The 16,778-nt window shown below is 39.9% G+C and overlaps 1 protein-coding gene across 8 annotated transcripts in view; it reads right to left on the bottom strand.

Moving 5' to 3' along the window:
* ALMS1 (ALMS1 centrosome and basal body associated protein) overlaps positions 1 to 14,921 on the bottom strand; it is a 214,840-nt gene extending 199,919 nt beyond the window's left edge. For 4 of the 8 annotated variants that reach the window (XM_045788273.2, XM_087863546.1, XM_087863545.1 and 1 more), the window contains exon 1: positions 14,522 to 14,921. In XM_045788273.2, coding sequence (XP_045644229.2) covers positions 14,522 to 14,845 — 324 coding nt within the window. In that variant the 5' untranslated portion in view covers positions 14,846 to 14,921. The remainder of the gene's footprint in view (positions 1 to 14,521) is intronic. The other 4 variants (XM_045788274.2, XM_087863547.1, XM_087863548.1 and 1 more) reach the window with 2 other exon arrangements.
* Between the last annotated feature and the right edge of the window lie 1,857 nt (positions 14,922 to 16,778).

The raw sequence follows: 16,778 nt of genomic DNA, 5'->3' as shown, positions 1-16,778 counted from the left end.
AGTTCTGATGTAGAAGGTGCAGCAAGTTATCCAGAAGACCCAGATAAGATAATTAATGAAGGTAGCTACACTAAACAGATTTCCAATGTAGACAAAACAGCCTTATGTTGGGAAAAGATGCTATCTAGGACTTTCATAGCTAGAAAGAAGTCAACACCTGGCTTCAAATCTTCAGAGGACAGGCTAACTCTTGTTAGGGACTAATGCACATGGTGGCTTTAAGTTGAAGCCAATGCTCATTTATCATTCTGAAAATCCTAGGGCCTTTAAGAATTATGCTAAATCTACTCTGCCTGGACTGTATAAGTGGATACACAAAGCCTAGATGACAGTACATCTGTTTACAACATGGTTTAATCAATATTTTAAGCCCACTGTTGACAACTGCTGCTCAGGAAAAAAAAAAAAAAAAGATTCAAAATATTACCACTCATCGACATCGCACCTGCTCACCCAAGACCCTTGATGACAAGACTAATGTTGTTTTCATGCCTACTAGCACAACATCCATTCTGCAGCCCATGGATCAAGGAATCGTTTGGACCTTCAAGTCTTATTATTAAAGAAATACATTTCATAAGACTATAGCTGCCATAGATAGAGATTCCTCTGATGGATCTGGTAAAACTAAATTGAAAACCTTCTGGAAAGGATTCATCATTCTAGATGACATTAAGAACATTCATGATTCATGGGAAGAGGTCAAATTATCAACATTAACAGGAGTTCGAAAGAAGTTGATTGATTCCAACCCTCATGCATGACTGTAAGGGTTCAAGACCAGTGGAAGAGGTAACTGCAGACGTGATGTAAATAGTGAAAGAACTAGAATTAGAAGTAGAGCCTGAAGATGTGACCAAATTGCTACAATCTCATGATAAAACTTCAATGGATGAGGAGTTGATTCTTATGAACAGGAAAAGAAAATTCTTTTTTTTTTTAAAGATTTTATTTATTTATTCAACAGAGATAGAGACAGCCAGCGAGAGAGGGAACACAAGCAGGGGGAGTGGGAGATGAAGAAGCAGGCTCATAGCGGAGGAGCCTGATGTGGGGCTCGATCCCATAACGCTGGGATCACGCCCTGAGCCGAAGGCAGACGCTTAACCTCTGTGCCACCCAGGCGCCCCAGGAAAAGAAAATTCTTGAGATAGAATCTACTCTTTGTGAAGATGCTGTGAAGACTGTTGGAATGACAACAAAGGATTTAAAATATTACATAACCTTGTAATGGCAAGGGTTTAAGAGGTAGTGGCAGGGTTTGAAAGGACTGACTTGAATTTTGAAAGAAATTCTGTGGAGGGGCGCCTGGGTAGCTCAGTTGGTTAAGCATTCAACTTTTGATTTCAGCTCAGGTCATGATCCCAGGGTCATGAGATGGAACCTTGCATTGGGCTCTGCACTCAGCAGGGAATCTACTTGAGGTTCTCTCTCCTCTTTTCCCTCTGCCCCTCCCCCCTTCTCTCTCTCTCTCTCTCAAAATAAATAAATAAATCTTAAAAAAAAAATTCTACTATGGGTAAAATGCTATCAAATAGCATGTGATTGTTCAGCAGAGAAATTGTTCATCAATGTCCCAAACTTCATTGTTCTCTTATTTTAAGAAACTGGCCACAGCCACACCAGCCTTCAGCAACTACCACCCTGACCAGTCAGCAGTTACCAACATCATGGCAAAACTCTCTACCAGCAAAGACTACAACTTGCTAGAAGCTTAGATGATGGTTAGCATTTTTTAGCAATAAAGTATTTAACTAAGGTGTATACATTGTTGTTTTAGACATATGCTACTACACACATAACAGACCACAGTATAATGTAAACATAACTTTTATGTGCACTGAGCAAACAAAAAGTTCCTTTTACTTGCTTTACTGCGATATTCACTTTATTATAATGGTCTGGAACCGAATCTGCAATATCTCCAAGGTATGTTTGTACGGTCTGTTCAATTTTTCAATTTTTCTGCTTAAATTTTCTGTGAATCTAAACAATGAAGTCTGTTACGAAAATAACAAAAACAAGAGAGTCCTGGTTCAGCATGCAAGGAGTTAGAAGTCATCACTCCCACAACAAGGACAAAAACAACAAGGCTGAACAAATTGAAAACCAACAATTCTTCTCACATCCATTAGAGAACTGAAATGAAGGGCAACCACAGTCCCAAAGACCGGAGAAACAGACAAGCAGATATAGAGAATTACAATCTACTGAAGCCAAATCCAAGGAGTAGACACCACCATGGAAACCAGAACTAGAGTAGGAAAACCTAAACTTGACAAAATTAACAACTTGCTAGAGGCTCAGGGTGCACAGCCCTGAGATTTAAAAACTCCAAGGAGGGGGCGCCTGGGTGGCCCAGCGGTTAAGCGTCTGCCTTCGGCTCAGGGCGTGATCCCGGCGTTATGGGATCGAGCCCCACATCAGGCTCTTCTGCTATGAGCCTGCTTCTTCCTCTCCCACTCCCCCTGCTTGTGTTCCCTCTCTCGCTGGCTGTCTCTCTGTCAAATAAATAAATAAAATCTTAAATAAATAAATAAATAAATAAATAAATAATAAAAAAATAAAAATAAAATAAAAACTCCAAGGCAACTCAGTCTTAAAGGGGCCACCACATCTATGAGTTTTACCTCCAGGATCTGTACCGGGTTCCCATAGATCAGAGAAAAATCTTCTTCTGCCCGGCAGAGGGGAAAAGCAGTCATTTTGAAATATACCCAAGTATTCTGTTCTTAATAAGACCTGCCCTCAAAAGAAACTATTTTACCAGAGCCTAACCCACTTGGGTTTTACCAGAGACTAAGAGACCTAGGGGAAGGGAAATAACTAACTCCACCTTGCTCTGACCTTCAACATGGGCATAAAGAAATATCCAACTCCAGCCCCCTTTTAGCCTTCCTGTCTCACTTAAAAGGAAGACAATGAAAACCCCAGTGAAAATCACAGCCCAGGGGAAAGATTGAGACCTAATAATAGGACTACAGAACACTTCCCCCCCCACACACACACACCTTACTGTGTCAATAGGGGTCCTGATAATAATAAGCGACTATAACTGAAAGCACATCTCAGACCTTATTTAAGAACAAATCCTTAGAGAAACCCAAAGATAACAGAGGAGACAAAAACAAGGTCACCAGAGGAAATTTTAGCCCCTGACACGTAAAGCCACAGCAAACAGTAAACACAATCTCACCTCTAGCCAGATAAATATAAAACTTCACACTAAAGGCCTATTTATTTCAGTTCCTTTCATATCATATTTAGTAAATATCTGACTTTGAACAAAAAATTAAAAGACATACTAAAAGACAAAAACAAACAAAAACAGTTTGATGGGACAGAGCAAGCATGAGAACCAGACTCGGATATGGCAGAGATGTTGAAATTTCAGTTTGGGAAGATAAAAAAGTTCTGGAGATGGATGATGGTGATGGTTACACAACAAATGTGTAATGCCACTTAAAAATGGTTAAAATGGTAAATTTTATGTTATGTATATTTTATCACAATAAAAAAAAGGCAAGGAGAAAAAAAGAAATGAGCTATCAAACTGTGAAAAGAGATGGAGGAAACTTAAATGCATATTGCTAAGTGAAAGAAGTCATTCTGAAAAGGCTATATACTGTATGATTCTAACTACATGATTTTCCGGAAAAGGCAAAAACTATGGAGACAGTAAAAATATCACTGGTTACTAGGGTTTCAGAGGAAGGGACAGAAGGATGAACCAGTACAGCACAGGGGATTTTTAGAGCAATGAAACTATCATGTATGATTCTGTAATAGTGGATATATGATATTATACATTTGTCAAAACTCATAGAACATATCAAGAGTGAACCCTAATATAACCTATGGACTTTAATTAAAAATAATATATCAATATTGGCTTACTAATTGTAACAAATGTAGCACACTAGTGCAAGATGTTAATAATAGAAAAAATGGGGAGGGGGAGGGAATATATAGGAATTCTGTACTTTCTGCTTAATTTTTCTGTAAAAAAAAAAAACAAACTCCCAAAAAGTCTTTTTTTTTTTTTTTAAGATTTTATTTATTTATTCGACAGAGATAGAGACAGCCAGCGAGAGAGGGAACACAAGCAGGGGGAGCGGGAGATGAAGAAGCAGGCTCATAGCGGAGGAGCCTGATGTGGGGCTCGATCCCATAACGCCGGGATCACGCCCTGAGCCAAAGGCAGACGCTTAACCACTGTGCCACCCAGGCGCCCCCCAAAAAGTCTACTTTTAAAAAAGGATAGCCACCTTGACAGAAGACCAACAAAGAAATTTAAGATGTGAATTCCACCATAAACAAATTAGATCTACAAATATAATAAACATTTCCCTCCCAGAGCGGCAGAATACACATTCTTCTCAAGCACCCATGGAACATTCTCCAGGATAGAACACATGCTGGGTCATAAAACAAGCCTCAAGTTTTTAAATAATTGAAAACATGAAACGTTTATTCTCCAAATAAAACGGAATAAAGGCAGAAACTGGTAACAGAAGGAAATTGAGTAAATTCACAAATGGGTGGAAATTAAGCAACAGACTCTTAAATAACCAATTGGTCAAAAAAAAGAACTCGCAAAGAGAATTTTCAAATATTTTGAGATAACAGAAATACTACATACCAAAATTATGGACTGCACCTAAAGCAGTGCTGAGAGGGAAATTTATGGCTACAAATGTGTACATTACAAATAGAACAAAGATCTCAATCAATAGCCTACCCATGCACCTTAAACTAAAAAAGAGAAACCTAAACCCAAAGAAAACAGAAGGAAGAAAATAAGACTAAAATAGAAATAAATGAAATAGGGACTCTTAGGTGGCTCAGTGGGTTAACTGTCTGCCTTCGGCTCAAGTCATGGTCTCTGGGGTCCTGGGATTGAGTCCTGCATGGGGCTCCTTTCTCAGCAGGGAGCCTGCTTTTCCCTCTGCCTGCCACTCCCCCCTACGTGTGGGCACGCATGCTCTCTCTCGTTCTCTCTCTCTGACAAATAAATAAAAATCTTAAAAAAAAAAAAAAAGAAAGAAAAAAATGAAATAGAGAATAGTGAAAAATCAACGAAATCAAAAGTTGGGTCTTTGGAAATATTCCCAAAATTGAAAATCCTTTAGCCAGACTCACCAAGAAAAAAGACAGTACTCATATTACTTAAAATCAGAAATTAAAGAGGGAATTTCATTACCAATTTTACAAAAATACAAATAAATATAAGGAAATACTATGAAAAACTACATGTTAAGAAATTTGATAACTTGGAAGAAATGGACAAACATCTAGAAAACACAATTACTGAAACTGATCCAAGAAGAAATAGAAAATCTGAAGAGACATATAGCAAGGAAAGAGAGTCAATTAGTAATTAAAATACTTCCCCAAAAGAAAAGCCCAGACCAAGATGGTGTAATCTAGCAAACAGTCAAAAAATTATTAATGCCAAAGAACACTTTCAACTCATCTTATGAAGCCAGGTAATACCGGTAAATACAGGTAAAACATCACAAAAAAAACTTCAGACCATTACCTTGGGACTATAGATGCAAAAATTCTTTTAAAAAATACTAGTAAATTAGTGTGTGTGTGTGTGTGTGTGTGTGTGTGTGTGTGTATGTATGTTTCTGTATCCTACAACATATAAAATATTTATACACCATGATGAAGTAAATTATCCCCAGAATGCATGCTTGGCTTAACAATCTAATATCAATTAATACACCAAATAATAGAATAATTTGACAAAATCTAATACCTTTTCATGTTAAACAATATTCCATAAACTAGGAATAGAAGGAAATTTCATCAATCTGATAAGGGAACATACAAAAAACCTACAACTAACATCATACTTTCAGTGAAAAAATTGGATGCTTTCCCCCTAAGGTCAGGAATAAGACAAGGATATCCGTTTTTACTAATTCTATTCAACATTGTACTAGAAATTCTATCCAAGGAAATTAGGCAAGAAAAAATAAAAAGTATTCAGATTGGAAAAGAAGAATGAAACTGTATGTATTCACATCTGACATGGTCTTATATACAGAAAATCCAACGAAGCCCACTAACAATCTATTAGTACTAATAAACGAGTTCAGCAAAACTGCAGGAGACAAACTGAACATACAAAAATCAATTGTCTTTTTTATACACTTGCAACGAACAATTCAAAAATGAAATTTAAAAAAAAATCTACTTACAATAGCACCAAAAAGAATAAAAAACTTAGAATAATTTAAGGAAAAAGGTGTCGAACTTATACCCTGTAAAGTACAAAAAAGTATTGAATATATTTGCAAAAGATCTAAATAAATGGAAAGATATCCTATGTTCATGGATCAGAAGACCTAGTGTTGTGAAGATGGCAATACTCCCAAACTGATCTACAGATTCAATGCAATTCCTATCAAAATACCAGCTGGCTTTTTTGCTGAAATTGGCAAACTGATCTTAAAATTCATAAATAACCGCAAGGAACCTAGAATAGCCAAAAAATCTTGAAAAAGAAGAACAAAGTTGGAGGACTCACACATCCTCATTTCAAAACTTACTACAAAGCAATGGTAATCAAAAAAGTGTACCATGGCATAAAACTGGACATATGGGATAATGGAATAGAATTGAGAGTCCAGAAATAAACCCATACATCAAGGGTCAACTGATTTTCAACAAGAGTGCTAAGACCATTCAGTTGGGAAGAACGGCCTCTTCAACAAATGGTGCTGGGACAACTGAGTAGCAACATACAAAGAATGAAGCTGAACATTTTCCTCACGCCACATACAAAAATAACTCAAAACTGATCAAAGTTTTAAATGTAAGAGCAAAAACTATAAAATTCTTAGAGAAAACATAGTCATAAATCTTTATGACTTAACATTCAGCAACACTTTTTTTTTTTAAGATTTTATTTATTTATTTGACAGAGATAGAGACAGCCATCAAGAGAGGGAACATAAGCAGGGGGAGTGGGAGAGGAAGAAGCAGGCTTCCCAGCAGAGGAGCCTGATGTGGGGCTCGATCCCAGAATACTGGGATCACGCCCTGAGCCCAAGGTAGACGCTTAATGACTGAGCCACCCAGGCACCCCTCAGCAACAGTTTCTAAGATAGGATACCAAAAGCATAAGCACCAAGAGCAACAACAAAAAGATAAATTAGACTTCATCATCCCACAGACTGGGAGAAAATACCGTAAATCAGACACCTTATTTTAAATTCACACTGTGGAAAATATGAAGACTATATAAAGAATTCTTACTGGAGCGCCTGGGTGGCACAGCGGTTAAGCGTCTGCCTTCGGCTCAGGGCGTGACCCTGGCGTTCTGGGATCGAGCCCCACATCAGGCTCCTCCACTATGAGCCTGCTTCTTCCTCTCCCACTCCCCCTGCTTGAGTTCCCTCTCTCTCTGGCTGTCTCTATCTCTGTCGAATAAATAAATTAAAAAATCCTTAAAAAAAAAAAAAAGAATTCTTACAACTCAACAGCAAATAGACAAATGACTAAAATAAAAATGAGCGAAGGACCTAAATGGACATTTCGCCAAAGAGACATACAAATGGCCAATAAGCACAAGAAAAGATGCTCAATATCATAAGCCATCAGGGAAATGCAAATCAAAACCACAATGAGATACCATGTCACATCCACCAGGATGGCTACAATCAAAAAGTCAGATAATTACACAGCACCTGGGTGGCTCAGTTGGTTGAGCATCTGCCTCCGGCTCAGGTCATGATCTCTCTGGGTCACGGGATGGGGCCCTGCAACTGGCTCCCTGCTCAGCGGGGAGTCTACTTCTCCCTCTCCCTCTGCCCCTCCCCCCTGTTCATGCGTGCTCCCTCTCTCTCTGGGTGGCTCAGCCGGTTAAGTGTTTGCCTTTAGCTCAGGTCATGATCCCAGGGTCCTGGGATCGAGCCTCGCATCAGGCTCCTTGCTCAGCAGGGGAGCCTGCTTCTCCCTCTGCCTGCTGCTTCCCCTGCTTGTTCTCTCTCTCTCTCTCTTTCTGACAAATAAATAAATAAAATCTTTTAAAAAAAAGTAAGATAGTAAGTGCTGACAAAGATGTAAAGAAATTGGAACTTCCATACACTGGTTGTAGGAAAGTAAAATAGTGCAGCCATTTTGGGAAACATTCCAGGAAGCAGTTCCTCAAAAGTTAAACTACATGTCCAGCAATTCCACTCCTAGATATATACCCAATAGAAATGAAAACGTGTTCACACAAAAACTTGTACACAAGTGTTTACAACAACATTATTCATAATAGCCAAAAGGTAGAAACAAAAACCAAATATTCATCAACTGATGAATGAATAAACAAATACAATATATCCATACAAGTGAATTTTATTCAGCCACAAAAGGAATGAAGTACTGATCCATGCTATATACATGGATGTTTCCTGAAAACATTATGCTAAGTGATAGAAGCTAGTCAAAAAAGATATATTATTCCTTTTATATTAAATGCCCAGAACAGGCAAATCTAAAGAGAGGAAAAAGTTGATTAGATTAACAGTTGATTAGAGGAATGGAAGATGGGAGGACACCTAAAATGTACAGGGTTTGGGGTTTTTTTTTGAGGTGATAAAAATGTTCTAAAATTGACTGTAATGATGGTTGCACACATCTATTAATATACTGAAAACCACTGAATTATGTATTTTAAATTAAGGATAAATTGTATGACATGAATTATATCTCAATAAATCTGTTGAAAATGTTTTTAAATTAAGCATTTAAACAAAGCACTCAAGTAAAATAAATCTAGGGAAACAGTAAAAGATGAAAACTCAAATTAATGTATTAAATGATGAAAAGCAATAGAATTAAACTTGAATCCAAGAGCTTTCCTTCAATGAAAAAAGAAGCAAAATAAGTAAATCCTTAGTTAGATCAAGAGAAAAATAAAACATAGTTACATAAAATCAAGAATGAGAAATGGAAATAACTACAGATGCAATGGAAAAAGTAAAGAATACTGTGTAACACTCCATTATAATTAACAGGAAATTCTTGCTAAAATAATTTTCTACAAAAATCATAAATTACCAAAATTAACCAAGAAAAGTGTGTCTATATAAACCAAACCCTAAAAGAAACCCAGAGGCAAAGTAGTTTCACTAGAGATTATTTTTCAAACATGCAAGAAAAATTCTTACATTTCTTAAACTGTTTCAGGGCACAGAAAAATATAAATCCTTCTAGTACTTTGTATGAAAATGGTATAATATTGATGCTAAATTTGACAAAGACAGGTTAAGAAAACAATTTTTTTAAACTTAAAACCACAATCATTTATAAAATATCTGCAACTAAAACCCAGCAATTCCATAAGAGAAAAACACACTATGGCATAGTTTTTATCCTAGGAAAACAAGAAAGGATTAATATTAAGAATAAAATATGTATTAACAGGTCAAAAAAGATAAATTTACACTGTGGACAAATTTGGACATGGGGGCAAAAAGGTAAGAAAGGGTTCAGGCCTGTTTTCTTCTATGTAATGATAACCTGACGGGAGGGTGCTGAACATCCGCAAGGGCTATAGAAGAGTGAAGATGTGTAAGAAGCTGGAGGAGGAAACATACAAAGATTTCCAAACACTGTTGATGACCCAGTTAGAAGTTGGAGACCAAGGGGCGCCTGGGTAGCGCAGTCGTTAAAGCGTCTGCCTTCCGCTCAGGGCGTGATCCCGGCGTTCCGGGATCGAGTCCCACATCGGGCTCCTCTGCTGGGAGCCTGCTTCTTCCTCTCTCACTCGCCTGCTCTGTACCCTCTCTCGCTGGCTGTCTCTCTGTCACATAAATAAATAAAATCTTTAAAAAAAAAAAAAAAAAAGAAGTTGGAGACCAAGAATTTCTGGTAATACCAATCCACATAACCGAATTATTTTCCCTAGCACAGCTCAGAAATTTAAATTTAGGAATTACAAGGAGAGGTGTTTGAAATGATCCATGTTGAATGGTCTGCAGGACCAGCGTTAAGGCCTACACAGTAAAGGCTCTGAACCACTCACTTCCCTGAACTCTTAAAAAGACTTGGTTGTAAGGCTGGGCACACTTTGCTCTGAATTTACACAGTCCCATGCCTTAGCTCAGTCTCAGGAACAGGACTAAAAATCACTACCTTACGCATTACCATTAGTACATCCTTATGATCTAGTAAGAGATACATAAGTGAAGCAAATTCTTACTATTTTGTCATTTGAGACTAGACTGAATGAAATTAATATTTCCTATCATTTGGTCTCATCCTTTTAATACACTGCATTAAATACTACATAACAGGGGCGCCTGAGTGGCGCAGTCGTTAAGCGTCTGCCTTCGGCTCAGGGCGTGATCCCGGCGTTATGGGATCGAGCCCCACATCAGGCACCTCCGCTATGAGCCTGCTTCTTCCTCTCCCACTCCCCCTGCTTGTGTTCCCTCTCTCACTGGCTGTCTCTATCTCTGTCAAATAAATAAATAAAATCTTTAAATAAATAAATAAATACTACATAACAAACTCATCTCTAAATGGCACAGTTGGTTAAGCAATGGAAGGACTCTTGGTTTCAGCTCAGGTCCTGATATCAGGATCCTGAGATGGAGCCCCAGGTCAGGCTCCATGCTCAGTGTGGAGTCTGCTTAAAACACCCCCCACCTCTGTCCCTCCCCGCACTTGCATGAGCATGCTCTCGCGTGCTCTCTCTCAAATGCGCTCTCTCTCTCAAATGAATTGAGAAATCTTTAAAAAAAAAACTAAGATTTTATAGTTTATAAATATCTAGCAAGACACATATAAAGTTTCTCCTTTAAACATTTTCCAACTTATGCCAGTAAATTTTAATGTCAGTGAACTAAAGGAAAAAAATCTTAATACTCTTTATATCATCTTAAAACTATCTTTATGGAGCACCTGGGTGGCTCAGATGGTTAAGCGTCTGCCTTCGGCTCAGGTAATGATCTCAGGGTCCTGGGATCAAGCCCCGCATCGGGTTCCCTGCTAGGCGGGGAGCGTGCTTCTCCTTCTCCCTCTACTGTTCCCCCTGCTTGTACTCTCTCACTCTCTCTCTCAAATAAACAAATAAAATCTTAAAAAAAAAAAAAACTATCTTTAACACAGAACACCATCTATACCTTCATATATTCTCCAAGGTAGAGAGGAAAAATATCAAAATATTGATTTCTTTCTCAAAAAAAACAAAAACAAAACACTTCTGGGGGAAAAAAACACTGGGCTCTAAGAAGCAAGATTTTTATTACACATAGATACTGTTAAATGGGATAATAGGGAGACAAACCATGAGAGATTCTTAATCATAGGAAACAAACTGAGGAATGCTGGAGGGGAGGAGGATGAGGGGGTAAGATAACTGGGTGATAGACATTAAGGAGGGTCAGTGATGTAATGAGCACTGGGTTTTATATAAGACTGATGAATCACTGAACTCTACCTCTGAAACTAATAATGCACTATATGTTAATTGATTTAATTTAAATAAATTTAAATAAACTGCTATTTAATTTTATTTGATCATTTGTCTTTAATTGTTCCTTCTCTTAATTGCTCTATATTAGGTTCACAGTTCATTAGGTGGAATTATGGTGCTGTTTTCCTGTGGTGAGTGCCTTTTAAATAAAATCATTTAACAAAGGGGGAAAAAACAGGATAATAGTTTTTCACATTGGCTTTAATAAGAGTTAAAGTGGTTTAATACACTCTTCCTCTAGGCTTAGAGATATAAATTTAAATACTACTAGTTATTCAAATAAGAAGTCATAGAACAAAATAAAAGTTAGGAGACCTCATCCACAAGAATGGCTTTAATTATGGTCTATATGCAAATAACTTACAAGTTGAAATTTCCAACCCAGACTTCTCTTCTTATCTCCAAAAACAATCTTTTTTTTTTTTTTTAAAGATTTTATTTATTTATTTGACAGAGATAGAGACAGCCAGCGAGAGCAGGGGGAGTGGGAGAGGAAGAAGCAGGCTCACAGAGGAGGAGCCTGACGTGGGGCTTGATCCTGGAACGCCGGGATCACGCCCTGAGCCGAAGGCAGACGCTTTAACCGCTGTGCCACCCAGGCGCCCCTCCAAAAACAATCTTATAAACTTAACTCTAATCTCAACCAATCTCATCAACCCCTCCCTCCATAGCTCCCACCATTAACCTGGCCATATCTCAATGTTTGACACAACCATTCATCCAATAATCTAACACACAGACACCTTGTTGCCTTCCTGTTCCACATCTAATTCATTATTAGTGTAGTAAAAATGTAAAATTAATGTGTAAGTGTGATGATTTTACCTCTTTTTTTTTTTTTTTTTTTTGAGAGAGACCAAGAAAGAGCAGGGAGGAGGGACAGAGAGGGAGAGGGAGAAGCAGAGTCCCTACTGAGCAGGGATTTTTTTTTTTTCCCCACACATGGCTTGATCCCAGGACCTGGAGATCACGACCTGGGCCAAAGGCAGACGCTTAAGCAAGTGAGCCACCCAGGTGCCCCTACCTCTTAAATATTTCTTGAATCAGTCTACTTTTTTCTATATCCACCAACACTTTTCCTGTTCCAAAATATTATCATCTTTTGCCTGGCAATGCTACAATGGCTTAATAATTAGCATCCCTGACTTACTGCCACTTCCCACCCCATCCTGCTATCAAAGCTGTTCTCTACTGTGCTACAAAGTGATCTTTCTGAAACACAAATCTTATCACTGAAAATGTTTTAAACATTTTCCAAATGTCACAATTCCATTTAAACAATTCCAAAGCTCCAGAGATAGAGCCTTTATCCATATTGGCCTTTGGTTCCCTGGAAATGCCATGTTCTCGCAAACAGCATCTTTACATGTGCCTTTCCCTCAACTGGGAGATTTTCTCTTCCCTTAGTCTTCAGATCTTAGCTCTATCAGAACTTCCTCAGGGAAGCTTTCCCCTGCTTCACTAACAAGGTCAGATACCTTTACCATATGCTTTCAAAGTATATTAGCACATAGTTTTACTCTATGTGGCCCACTAAATTTTGTCTGCCTTCTTCTTACCTGAACACTAGAAAGGCAGAGATTTTAAAAAAATGTTTGGGTTCACCAAGATTCCTTAGCATCCAACACAACGCTGTGAATGCCCATGGTGACTGCTCAATGATAAGTGCCCAATGGAATATTTACCAGGCAAAACAATAACTATTACTCTTTAATGATCAACAGTCTATAGCATTAAAGTCCAAAAGAACTTTCTGTGATGATCAAACTATTATATATCTGCACTGTGCAATAATGTTACTAGTCAAGTGTGGCTACTGAGCACTTAAAAAGTGGTTAGTACAGGGGCGCCTGGGTGGCACAGCGGTTAAGTGTCTGCCTTTGGCTCAGGGCGTGATCCTGGTGTTCTGGGATCGAGCCCCACATCCAGGCTCCTCTGTGATGAGCCTGCTTCTTCCTCTCCCACTCCCCTGCTTGTGTTCCCTCTCTCACTGGCTGTCTCTATCTCTGTCAAATAAATAAATAAAATCTTTAAAAAAAAAAAGTGGTTAGTACAACAGAGGTACTGAATTTTAAATTTTATTTAATTTTAAATAAGATGTAAAGAGCCACATGTGGCTAGTGATGACTGTGTTGAACAGCACAGGTCTAGAAAAAGTCTCTGTCTTTTCACTTGTACTTTGTTCACTCTGCACAGTTTACATCTTGTCTATGGAGCAGTCCTAGACAATAAACACTAGGCTTCTTTTGGTTCCCACGACGTGCCCTGCACACAACAGAAACTTAATAAATGTCTGATGATTTGATATTCAAACTTAATAGCAAACCTTTTTTTTTTTCTTCCTGAAAAGCTAATGAATTAAATATAGTTATTTTCAAAATGGTCTTCAGGGGCCGACCATAAAATCAGTTCTTTCTCCATTTGCTTCCTAGTTTTCCAGAGGAACTGCAGCATAAGCCTTCTGCTACCTACGGGGAACTCCCCTTTCTTGCTACAAACAAGGGTCCGGAGAAGCAGCCTCTGGAGACTAATCATGCAGTGTCCATAATCCGCACTACTACCTCAAGGAGAGCCCTGCTCTTCAGGCATACTAATCTCTGTCTCCCCAACAAGACAGTCCCTGGAGAACCACTCTCTCCTCTCCAACCAACGCCCTTTTCCCCTCCAGTGGAGCACGAGGAGCCCCGCCTCCTCCCCAAAGCTTTGCTTAACCACACCCACTGGGAATACGGACTCTCGAAACAGCTGGTGTAATTCAAAAGGCCCGGGACCCAGAGAGAGAGAGAGAGAGAAACAAGAGAGGTCTCCGCCATAAAGAAAGGGAGACTTGGCGTAGTCAGCCAGAACCTGGGCAAGAGTGGAGGCCCAGGACGAGAGACGGCCCCTACAAGCCTTTAAAAGCGCGCTTATCTGTCCGACACCGTGACCCGCAGCGAGCAGGAGGCAGCGGGGCAGAGAGCAGGCTGAGCGCGCAGAGACGCTCAGTCACCGTGCCCGACGGCTCAGCCCCCATCTCTCCCCGGCACGGCTCACCTTCTCCGGGCCGGTCAGCTCGTCCTCCGAGTAGCGGTGCCTCGGGAGCGACGACGGAGGCAAAGGCCCTTCAGGGTGCGCCTGCAGCCAGGCCTTGGCCTCCTCGTCGTCCTCGTCGTCCGTACTCTCCCGAGGCTGACTCTCGTAGTTAAAGTCCGAGTCCAGCTCCCGCCTCTCCTCTTCCTCCACCTCCTCCACCATCACCACCTCGTCCGAGTCCAGGTTCGCCCGCTCCTCCGCCTCTTCCGCCTCCTCCTCTTCCTCCTCTTCCTCCTCCTCCTCCTCCTCGAGCTCGCCTGGCCATGGTAAGTCCTCAGGCTCCATATTGGTGTCTCGCTCTAGGAGGCAGAGGAGGAGGGGGAGAAGGGAAAGGGGAGGAGGGGAGGGGAGGAGAGCTGACTGGCGGTTGCGGCCGCGCGCAGGCGCAAAGACCGCCACCGCCTCGCGCCCCGCGCGACGCCGCGCGGACTGGGCGGGGCAGGGAGTGAAAGCGCGCGTTGCTAAGGACGCCCCGCGGGGGCGCAGAGGTGTGGGGGGGGGGGTGGCGGGGGGGTGGCGTCACTCTCGTCACCCGCTGGGATCCCGCTCACAGTACTGAAAGCTCACAATAAACCCGGACTGGGCTCCTGTCGAGGGAGGGGAGAATTTAGTCCTCGGCTGGGCCAGGTCAAAACTGAATTTTGCCCATGCACCCAGAGGAGATCAGACCCTAGAACAAACCCATGATAATCAAACTTGCAAACTAAATTTTTAAAGATTGAGTGCCTGCTAGCGACAGGCTGTATGATGGGCACTTGAACCTAGCAGTGGGCGGGAGAGCGGTTAAGAACCGGACGCTTGCTCTCAGAAAAAAATAGAAGTTTGAAAACTGACATCGCCACCTAAAGCTGTGTGACTGAGCCTCTATAAAATGGTAAGAGGCCATCACATAGGATGGTTGTGATAATTAAAGCAGATAACCAACGTGAAGGACTTGGTGATAGGTATTATTCATTGATTATTGTGCAGTAACTCATTAAATGCTCACAGCTCTGTGAGACGAGTATTACTACCATTTCATATTTGAAGAAATCTAATGCTCAGAAAAATAACTTGCCCAAGTCTTTTACCTAGTAATTGGCTGGCTGAGTTAGTGCCATCCCAAGCCTTCTGTAGATCCAGTAAATTGCCCTGGCCCAGACCTATCAGTTAATAAAGGATAAAGGACAAGTATGTGTTCTGATAGTACATATATTTTTAGGTTAGTCAATGACTTTGAAATGCTTTAGAAACAGATTTCCTTACTATTTCAGGAACTCCTATAAAATGAATAGCAAATTAAAGAATCTTGAGATGCTTTGCTATTACTTAAGGACATAGCCATAATTAGAGTCCAGTGAAAATTCTTCATGGTATCTATCCACAATAGCAAAGATAAATTGGCAATGATATCAAACCAACATTGGTGGGGTAATTTTTAGGGGTATTGCCAAGGATGTATGTCCTATCTGCCAATGACCCAATTCTGGCAAAACTATAGAGAGAGAACATAGACTGGAGCCCAAAGTGTCAGGGCTCCTATGAACACGAGTACATTCAAATACAACTCTTCTTATGACAAGTTGAGGCTTTTCCTTGCTGGAGAGCTATGGATGTAATGATAGAAAAAAATTGCTTGATTTTGTATTCCTGACTTGAGAAATCCCAATGTACCTCTCCAGTAACAGGTACACACATTTCAGTGATACTGTTATTGAATAATTCCGTAAACCTTTACCATTTACTTAGAAACTCCACTGTCCTTATCATGGACAAATTTCAGGAAAATTAAAGGGAACTAGTGGAATTCAAAAACTAATTATCAAAGCCCTCAGAAACACTCAAATTTCCAAGGCCCAAAGTAATTCCATTTTTCTTGATAGCAATGATATCAATCTATTGTAAGACCCATAAGTTATCTCCTTCTGAGTTAATAACAGGCTCCCTCGTGTATTTAGGAATCCTTTCCAATACTAGATTCTACCTTAATACAAGCTGATATGACTAATTACTGCAGAGGATCCACTCTATAACTCCCGTTTTATCAACAATAAAGCAACGAAGCATTTCCAAAGCACCCACCTAAGCAGCTTCTGCCTGATCTGAAATCTAGAGATTTGGTCTTCTGAAAAAGCTTCAGAAAAAAATTTCCCTCGATTCTCAACGGAAAAACCTCATCAGGCACTGTCAACAACAAACCAACAGTGAAACTCCAAAGGCATTGATCCTGGATACATAC

The sequence above is a fragment of the Ursus americanus genome, chromosome 7 (genome assembly GCF_024610735.1).
Source record: "Ursus americanus isolate L20-20 chromosome 7, mUrsAme1.1.p, whole genome shotgun sequence".
NCBI classification, from domain to species: domain Eukaryota; kingdom Metazoa; phylum Chordata; class Mammalia; order Carnivora; family Ursidae; genus Ursus; species Ursus americanus.
Note: the sequence above shows the minus strand (reverse complement) of the source record. Positions and strands in the feature narration are given on the sequence as shown.